Consider the following 10,640-nt stretch of genomic DNA (forward strand, 5'->3'; position numbering starts at 1 on the left):
GAGAACTCTTAGATAATTTAGATCTTTTGATAAATATTATAGTCCAGAACTTTTTTATCTAATTTTTTTTTAAGACGTCAATAACATGCCAAATTTAGAAAAAAATATAACTGTTAAATATTAAAAATTACGAGGGATTAATGTACCCAAAATTTAGTCTGAAGAATAAAAATTATCTTATATTTATAAAGACTATCAGACTTTTATTTTTAAACAATGTGAAGCGATATAATCTTTTAAAACCGCATCTAACTTAAAAGGGCTGAATCTACTTCAAGCGTTATGGATGAAAATGTTAAGTTCATTGGATCTTAAGGAATATGTTAGTTAAATAAAACCAAGAGATAAAACATAAGGTTTTGTACTAAAATACCAAAGAGCAAGTTGATTGCACTAGGATCCAGGAAGAAGAGGCTTTAGGACGTAGTCCCATCTGACCAATATAAGAGTCTACTTTTGCCGACAAATGTATCATGACAGAGGCTACCATTTCTTTTGGCTTATTATTTTTTGTGTGAGGGAGAGCTGAGTGCATCTCACAATGATGGGAGAAGAGATGAGTTTTTTATTGCTATGGTGTGAACAAATGGGTCCATCCGATTTGTTTCTTTTTTAAAATCAACAATCACAAATCGGATGGTATCCGATTTGTGTTTTTAAAAATAAAAAAAAAATTTACTGTTGAAATCGGACCGTCCGATTTCTATTTAAAAAAATAAAAAAAAAAATAAAAAATACAAAACGGACCATGCGATTTGTAATTTTTTTTATCAAACAAATCGGACCCTCCGATTTGTACTTTACTTTTTTTTTCAAACAAATCGGACCGTCCGATTTGAATAAAACACCATATAAAAAAAAACACATAATCTTCCCATAACAATGTATTACACATATATTTATACAATATAAAAAAAAATTAGCCATTTCTTTTCCTTATATTCAATTAATTCCGTAAACAATGACTTGTTAAATAGAAAACAGCTTTTGCTAACAAGTACTTTGATAAATTTACAGATGAGTTAAATTTTTATGAACTTAATATCAGAAAACTTTAAAATTTTATCTTTTGTATAAGATCTTCCTATTTTCACATCCTTAAAATGTACACCGAAAACATTTATTGATAAAAAATTGGACTTTGACAAAACAAAACGGACATAGCTTTCAAATGTACTGTGAGAAATGGGCCAAGAACCAAAAAGCAAGAGTTGACACTGTCTTCTTTCCTGGCATATTTATATATATATATACACATAAGCAATAATATACCCAAAAAAAACAAAATCAATTTGAGTTAGTCGAATGATTAGTTTATTCATTCACTTAAATAAGTATCGTGAGTTTGAATTATAATTTGTGTAATGCAACTTATTAGCCAGCAACAAACCTTTAGATGTAGTTCAAATTTGCGACGGATTAATCTTTTAACTTGTTAGGCTGAAAATACGGTAGATAACAAAAAAATTATATATACCAAAAAAGAAATATATACATAAGCAACATTAGAATTAAAAATTATATAAACAAATAAAGAAAGAAAAATAGTAAAAAGAAAGAGAAAACCAAGCATATGGACCACCCAATCCTTCACAAATGTCCCTCAGCAATTATTTGTGTGAAGATAGAGATAGCTCTGTGCTGCATGTTACTCAAAAGAAACTTCGCTTTAATTCATGTGATTGGAGACCATACTAGCCCCACACATACATAGTTTCATTTCATATTATCTATCTTATCTCCCTTGGTAAGGAACTCAAGCAATCATCTCCGTTAAGTAACTCACTATTTTTCCTAAGTAAGAAAAAAAAAACTGGAAAAGTAAGTTTTGTAGAAATTAAAACACTGAGAAAAGTTAATATCTTTAGTTCAGTTCATTAATAACACCAATAACACATTAACACATGCCATATAGCTGTTGGAAACAAACGAATTAATGTTCCTAAAGCAACATCCTAGTTACTAGAAAGCAATTCATTATATTTTATGATTAAATTATAAGAGACAATTCAGTTTGTAATATGCAGAATAGAAAATTCAGTACGTTATATATATATATAACTAAACTAGAGAACTAAGGTAATGACACGTATATAAAAATAAATCATAAACCTGTGATTCCTAACTTGATGAGTATTAAAGGGTATTCATTAATGAAGCACAACAATCCTTGTTTGGTATCATGGGAGACAGATGGAAGAAGTAACCAGTGACTTCTCAAAAATTAAAGTATGAATGCAAACTAACACATGTTTAAACTAAACTAACACCAAATGTCAGAAGAACTAAGGAAGAGTCAACTGAAAAAATGATAAAGACTAAGCTTTAGAGGCAATAAGAAGTCAATGGAATAAATTTTTGTAAACCAAGTTAGTGAATGTATTTAAGCCACCAAATCCTGCAGTGGGACATGCAATGATGACGCTTCTGCGTTTATAGTTGCAATCTGCATGTGCTACTTTTTTTCAAGTGGTCACAAATGTACTGATGAATAAACGTGGATATATATTATGGTGAAGTCACAAAGAAATGAAAGAATATTAAAGCAAGCAGTATTCATATATAGGAGACAAAGACTTCATAGAGAATCATCATTTAATTAAGTATAGAAAGGTTATGATGATTACCACCAATTTGATGAGACCAATAAACTTTTTGGTGTGAAAACTTTTGGACTAAAAGGAATGTGTTATGAATATAAGTAAATAATTAGAGTGTTTTGGAATATAAAAGTATCATTTTAAATTAGGATTGGAAAGTTCTAGAGTATTGCTATTGTAATATGAATATGTTTTATGGATGAGAAAAATTACAAGAAAGATTATCATAGTTAATAGTACTTTTTCTTACTTTCCTTAGCAATACTTTTTAGTTTTCTTTCTTTTATAATTATGCTTAATTTCTGCACATAACAGAATGATTGCAAAAACTAGTGGCATGAAGTATTTTCTGTAAAAGTATAGTAGTATACACTTGTCTCTTAAATTAGAGAAACTGGAACAAAGATTTCCATATGGTGATGATAATTTCAGTGCAATATTCATTTGAAAGAATTTATACTACAACAACAACAACAACAACAACAAAGCCTTGTCCCACTAAGTGGAGTCGGCTACATGAATCAAACGACGCTATTGTGCTCTGTCATGTATCATGTCTACAGAGAGGCCGTTTACATGTAGGTCTCGTTTGACCACCTCATGGATGGTCTTCTTAGGTCTTCCTCTGCTTTTCGCCCTTTGTCCATCTTCCATCTCATCCACCCTCCTGACTGGATGTTCTATCGGTCTTCTTCTCACATGTCCAAACCACCTGAGACGCGATTCAACCATCTTTTCCACAATGGGTGCTACTCCAACTCTCTCCCTTATATCTTCATTCCTTATTTTATCCAATCGCGTATGACCACTCATCCATCTCAACATCTTCATCTCTGCCACACTCAGCTTATGTTCGTGCTCCCCTTTAGCCGCCCAACACTCCGTACCATACAGCATAGCCGGTCTTATAGCGGTGCGATAGAATTTACCTTTAAGTTTTAAAGGTACTTTTTTGTCGCATATAAAACCAGATGCACTCCGCCATTTTGACCAACCTGCTTGGATCCTATGATTTACATCCTGTTCAATCTCTCCATTATCCTATATGATGCACCCAAGATACTTAAAACTTTTAACTTTTCGTAGGGTGTTTTCTCCAATCTTCACCTCTATATTGGGGTTTTCCCTTCTCAGACTGAACTTACATTCCATATATTCCGTCTTGCTACGGCTTATGCACAGACCATACACTTCTAGAGCTTCTCTCCATAACTCCAACTTCTTATTTAGGTCTTCCCCATAAGGACGATATCATAAGCAAAAAGCATGCACCATGGCACAGGCTCTTGGATGTGCTCTGTGAGTACTTCCAAGACTAATGTGAAAAGGTATGGACTTAAGGATGATCCCTGGTCTAATCCTATACCAATAGGGAATTCTTCTGTCACACCACCTTGAGTCTTCACACTAGTTGTGGCCCCATCATACATGTCTTTAATTGCCCGAATATATGCGATCCTTACTTTCCTCTTTTCTAAAACCTTCCATAAGACCTCCCTTGGTACCCTATCATACGCTTTTTCCAAATCAATAAACACCATATGTAGATCCCTTTTATTACTACGATACCTCTCTATCATCCTTCTTAATAGATATATCGCTTCAGTGATAGATCTTCCTGGCATAAATCGAAATTGGTTCTCTGTTACTTGTGTCTCTTTTCTCAACCTCCGTTCTATCACCACTTCCCATAACTTCATAGTATGACTCATAAGCTTAATCCCTCTATAGTTTCCGCAACTTTGTATATCCCCCTTATTCTTGTAGATAGGTACTAAGGTGCTCTTTCTCCACTCATCAGGCATCTTCTTTGACCTTAAAATCTCATTAAAAAGCTTGGTTAACCAGTTGATGCCTTTTTCTCCAAGACCCTTCCAAACCTCAATCGGGATATTATCAGGTCCTACTGCCCTGCCATTTTTCATCTGCTTTAGAGCCTCTTTTACTTCGAAGTCTCGAATCCTTCAATAATAGTCAAAGTTTTGATCTTCTTCCCTTGTGCATAATCGACCAAGGCTCGGAAGAGTCTTCTGTCCCTCATTAAATAACTCGTAGAAGTAGCTCTTCCACCTTTCATTAATCTTCTCCTCTTGAGCCAACACCTCTCCATCCTTATCCTTTATGCACTTAACCTGATCCAAATCTCTCGTTCTTCTTTCCCGGCTCTTTGCGATTCTATATATACCTTTTTCTCCTTCTTTCGTGCCCAAAGACTGGTAGAGACCCTCATATGCTCTTGTTCTTGCTTCACTTACAGCCACTTTTGTCTCTTTCTTAGCCGCCTTATATTTTTCCCAATTATCTGCATTGCGGCATAAAGACCACTCTTTAAAGCATTCTCTTTTTATCTTTATCTTTTCTTGTATACTCGCATTCCACCACCAGGACTCCTTATCTCTTGGTCCTATTCCTTTAGATTCACCAAAACTTTCTTTTGCTGTTCTTCTAATAACTTCTGCCATCTCCCTCCACATCTCTTACGCGCTTCCATTCCCATCCCACTTTGCCTCTTCTCCTACCCGTCTTAGGAAGCTTCTTTGTTCCTCACCTTTCATCCGCCACCACCTCGTCCTTGGGTTCTTCGTATGATGTATTTTCCTCAACTTTTGCTCAACGCGAAAATCCATGACGAACACCCTATGTTGTGTTGTCAAACTCTCTCCCGGGATAATTTTACAGTTAATGCAAAATTTCCAGTCGACTCTCCTCAACAAGAAGAAGTCGATTTGAGAGCTTGTCATGCCACTCTTATAGATTATAAGATGTTCGTCTCTCTTTTTAAAACATGTATTTGCGATGAGAAGATCAAAAGTTGAGGAAAAGTCCAAAATAGTTTTACCCTCGGCATTGATCACCCCGAAACCATGGCCTCCGTGAATACTCCCATATCCAGTTACTTCTCTCCCAACATGGCCATTTAAATCTCCTCCTAAGAAAATCTTATCTCCCAAAGGTATGCCTTGAACCAAACTCTCTAGATCCTCCCAAAACATTATCTTGTGTTGTTCGTCCGAACCCACCTGCGGTGCATAGGCGCTAATCACATGGAAAGCACCTCCCTCCACCACAAGTTTGATAGAGATGATCCGATCTCCCACCCTCTTGACATCCACTACGTCATTCTTCCACTGCTTATCCACAATTATTCCAACCCCATTCCTATTCTTCACCTTTCCTGTATACCAAAGTTTGAAACCAGAAGTATCCAACTCCCTAGCCTTTGCACCAACCCATTTCGTTTCTTGTAGGCACATAATGTTAATCTTCCTCCTTGTCATGGTGTCCACCACCTCCATGGATTTTCTTGTTAGAGTGCCTATGTTCCATGTCCCAAATCTCAACTTTCTGTCACTTCGACCTTTACCTTTTACTTTGTGAACTAGCTTATTTACCCTCGTCCGTTCACGAAAACGCGAGAACCCTTGCTCATTTAACACTACATCCGGGCACCGATGCACGGCTCTTGCTTTGACACCGTACTCGAGCCATACGGCGCGTTGCTTCCGGGCAACGACCTAGCTTTAGCGCAATAATGTATTTGATTCATGTCATGGGGGTTCGGCTATAATTTTATGTTGGTTGCCGAAGACCTAACACAACCCTCCTCCTTTATCCGAACTTAGGACCGGCTATGTACCACAAGTGTAACATAGGCAGAGTTATTTGAAAGAATTTATACTGTTAGATTTTATTTATTTTTTAATTTCTAAACTAAAAAGACACAGGTATGAATTTAGTTTAGTACATTGTGATATGTGAAATCAAATGGAATTCATGAAAATAGAAAAGAGAGTCTGGCAACAAAATTTGTCACATTAAACCTTACTCATTTAAAAAGATCTCAAATTTACACTTACATCCAAAATATGAAAAGAAACCATAAGGAGTTTGAGTTACATGACTCAGCATTTAAATTAAATTACCATCGAAACGCAGACTATTTGCATGGAAAGAACTAGATTTTATTTCTTCACACTTTGCAACTCCAGAAGCATAGTTTATTTGTATTTAAATTTTAAATACATTGAATTTTTAATACATCAACTAATTCAAATTGATAGTTATTTTAGATAAAGGGGAAGAAAATCGCTATAATTTTATTTTAAAGGAGATACAAATAATATAAAATCTTATCCATGAGATAGAAATTTCTATATTATATATTACCACATAATAAGCAAAGAACATAGATACCCGAACTTAATGTGACTGAATGCTTTCTCATTTTGTACATACATAGTCGTATACAACATGACTTATCCAGCAAATAGAAGAACCACAAGTTACCCCATCGTCTTGTACCTCACACTTACCTGATAGACTGAATGGAAAAGGAAAGAACAAACTGGTATAAGAGTACATAATGGTTAGTGACATTGAATGGAAACATACCAAAAAGAAATGCAAAATGAAAGCTTGAACTCACTGGCTAGTATCTTATCCAAGATAAATACAATTTACAGATCAAGATTTCCTCTATGGGTGCCACTTTATGCTGCATCCAACACTTTATACAAATAGAAACTCACAACCGTAAGTATGTGATTATTGATTACAACAGAGACCAAAACTCAAAAGATTCTGAAGCTTTTGGAAGGAGAGTAATGTACAATACCTAGGCTTTTGCTCTGAAGGTACTGGCTGGCCACTCAAAACGCGATCTATTGCTAAGCTCAAGTCTCTTTATACAGAAAAAAAAATAAAAATAAAAGGTGGTTAATACAATAGGGAGATTAGGGAAGTTCAAACAATTGCTCGATGATAAATAATGTGAAGCTAACCTTCCTGTCACTGGTACATTATTACTTGGTCGCGAATCATCAAACTGACCATGATAAACCAGCTCAAACGGCCTCCGACCATCCTATCATTGTTTGATTAACAATTTCAGGGCTTCTTAGCAGCCAAATCAAAGTAACGCTGAACAATGTGCAATACAATGAACAATGCTGGCTGTATTTACCTTTTTGTAGAGAAGAAATTCAGGTGTACAAACTGCTCCAAAATCTCGTGCAACATCCTGTGACTGCAACCGAAAAAATTCAATCAAATATACATTTTTACCAAATTACAGAAAAGATAGCATCGGTTTTTCAATAAGTTCCAATTAACTGATTAGAAAAAGAATGATCTGCAGTCATGATTCAGGCCTGATTTGAGTTATTCTGTTATTGCTAGTAGAAAAGAGCTTCCAATTTTATGATTAAAAAGTGCTAATATGATTTGGAAACACAACCTTTAGAACATGTCTTCAAATGAACATATGGATAATTAATAAATAATGACATTCAATATCTATTTATGGCAAACAAATTGGTTGGTCATGTACATGTAGGTACTTAATAAAAGGCCACTTAAGTGCTGAAACATACCTCATCATACAAGTATGGAAAAGGATAGCTAAACAACTTAGCTTCTTCTGCCATGAATTTCGGTCCATCCTGTAAGGCACAACTCCAAGTTTGACAAATCATTCAATACTTTGCTCATATCTCAATTAAAGGATATGTAGTTAATAATAATAACCTGGGGGTGAGTGGCTACGGAATTCGAAGAAATGGCAACCACGGCAAGTCCTCTCTGTAGAAAGAAAACATAAAATTCTTAAAAAGTTTTTTTGCTCATTCAATTCCAGCCTGCTACTGAAGAAAGTAAGAAATTTCTTCCCGGGTAATCGATTTACTTACCTCCATATAGAAATTCGTAAGCTTTACAATATCCTTTTTCAAATGCTTAACAAATGGACAGTGATTGCATATAAACATAACCTGCATAACACATAAAGAGGAAAGTAAGGGAAAAAAAGAAAAAGAAAAAAGAAGGGTCACTACATATTAGAGTCTGAACAGATAGAAATTTCACATGTTCACTGAATAAGCATCTGGAGAAAGAGATTAAAGGAACAACTGCTAGAACAGTTCACAAAACTTAGCCACTATGTTTTAGCACATTGCATAATAGAACTTAAATAGCATATATTAATCTACACACTAAGAACCATAGTATTAAGCAAAAAGGAAGCTACTGACTTGTTGGTGTATAGCTCAGCTCCATACAATTGGCGCGTGAAGTTAGTTAGAAACCTAAAGTTAGAATCAGTTACTAATGCAATTAGTTAGCTAAGTCCCAATGTAAAATGTTAGTTAGTAATTAGCTGTGTGCTTATAGAAAGTAGTATATAAGGACAGAGTACATCACTCTATTATTGAAACTCATTTTGAATGCTCTCAAAAACTCTGCTCATGTAACTTCTCTCTCACCCTCACATCTGAGTTCTCTGTTAACCAAGAACAGATTTCCACATGACTAGAATATCTGTTTCAATGAATTCTTACATGGAAAAACAAAAACTTGCTTGGAAAATGAAGCAGAACAAAAAAAAAGCAGAAAGATAATAAAGAATAAAAAAAGTGGAGGATGGTACCAGTAGAGCTGGATATGCTTCAAAATCCTCCAATGACCAAACTTTACCAGTAAGAGGCTCTGGAAGCTGATTCAATCCAAACAATTTAAAATTAAATTAAGGAAAATATTCCATTTTCAAAGTAATAAAAGAAAGAGGGAAAACAAAAACCCTAAACCTGAAATTGAGGTGCTCTGGAGCCCAAGGTTGCAGCTTTGGCCTCGGTTCTAGCAGCACGAATCATTAGTCTCGTTGGTGATGCAGGTGTGGCTATGGTGTTTGGGTGTGACCGCAATGCACGAAAACCAAGAGAACGTGGTTGTGAGAGTGAGAATGATAACGTAGGGAGAGCAGTGCTTAATTGAAGTGAAGGTAACACTCTCAGCTTCAGTGCCATTACTCACATCTACCCCCTTCAATTCTCCGCCTTCATCTTCTTCGTAACACAATGTTTTTTTCCTGGTCTTCGTTTTTTCCCGTAATTTTATTTCTTAAAAAAAAAGGTCCTTATTGGGTTGAACTGGCTGTCCTCATAAATGGGCTGGGCCTATTCATTAATCTTAATGGGACGAGCTGGATATGTGTCAAGACCGAAACAATAGCTTGTCCCATGACCAAAAAAAAAAAAAAAAGAAACAATAGCTTGTCCCAAAAAAAAAAAAAAACATCTATTTATTCTTAATATATAAAAGGAAATAGATAAGTTTACCTACGTTACTTTTAATACATATTTCTCCTCCTATTAATGCCATGTAAACAATATCGCTTACTTGACAAAATTTTAGAATCAACCACTCATTTTTTGCCAAATCAACTATTATTTTCAAATCAACAATAAAATAAAATATACAAAAAAATATACAAGTAATAGAAATATATGTACATTAGGCTGTAAAATTACCAATGACAATAATTAGAAATTAATAGTATCTGACTAAATTTGTAACTTACAAGAATTTATATCTCTATGGCTATATTATTTATTATATTTTATCGTTATAAACAATACAATAAATTTATAACCTAATAATTAATTTATTAAATTTTATAATAATCTATTAATCATAATAAATTTTGCGTTATAAATATTCAAATTCTATACTATTTGAACTACTTATATAAGTCTGTTATCACTATTTTTTCAAATAACATCAAATTTAGCACAAGAAATTTAATATCACCAAACAAACAAACAATTGATTTATCAAAATTCGTGTGATTCGTCTATGAAAAATATTAACACGCACAAATGAAAAAGAGTTTCTTTGCTTAGAAATGATTATATTAGATGAAAAGGTACAAAATAAATATATTTATTATATTTTTAAATTAAACATTTTTCAACACTATTTTGAATTTGTATCACTTGAGACATTGTCTAACAGAGTGGGTAAAAAAAAATATTAACAGGTAATTTCACTTTATACTATTTCAATTATTCTTATTAAAAATAACTTATTTAAAAAAAATTATACACATTTTTGTTCTTTTTATTGTAGATGTCATTGGAAAACTGCATGCACATCAAGAGATTAAGGAGAAAAAAAAATCATATAAATTCAAGACACATCTTCGGAAGAAGAACATACATACAAAGATGGAACAAACAACACAATAGAAAGTGCATACAACTCAAT

The 10,640-nt window shown here is 34.0% G+C and overlaps 1 protein-coding gene across 2 annotated transcripts; it reads right to left on the reverse strand.

Annotated features, from left to right (window-relative positions):
* Nucleotides 1-6,664: 6,664 nt before the first annotated feature.
* LOC107605957 (Thioredoxin superfamily protein) lies at nucleotides 6,665-9,483 on the reverse strand. 2 transcript variants are annotated; one of them, XM_016307912.3, is made up of 10 exons: nucleotides 9,182-9,483; nucleotides 9,025-9,090; nucleotides 8,288-8,368; nucleotides 8,127-8,180; nucleotides 7,973-8,041; nucleotides 7,564-7,626; nucleotides 7,382-7,464; nucleotides 7,216-7,281; nucleotides 7,027-7,107; nucleotides 6,665-6,945 (listed from the first exon to the last, which is right to left on the reverse strand). In XM_016307912.3, the coding sequence occupies exons 1-9, from the start codon at nucleotides 9,398-9,400 to the stop codon at nucleotides 7,077-7,079; spliced, it is 732 nt and encodes a 243-aa protein (XP_016163398.1). In that variant the 5' UTR covers nucleotides 9,401-9,483; the 3' UTR covers nucleotides 6,665-6,945; nucleotides 7,027-7,076. The 2 variants fall into 2 exon arrangements, with proteins under 2 accessions (XP_016163398.1, XP_088349852.1); XM_088493726.1 differs by having other exon boundaries at nucleotides 6,665-6,921; nucleotides 9,182-9,477.
* Nucleotides 9,484-10,640: the final 1,157 nt, after the last annotated feature.

Source organism: Arachis ipaensis, chromosome B7 (assembly GCF_059453495.1).
Source record: "Arachis ipaensis isolate K30076 ecotype BB chromosome B7, ASM5945349v1, whole genome shotgun sequence".
NCBI classification, from domain to species: Eukaryota; Viridiplantae; Streptophyta; class Magnoliopsida; order Fabales; family Fabaceae; genus Arachis; species Arachis ipaensis.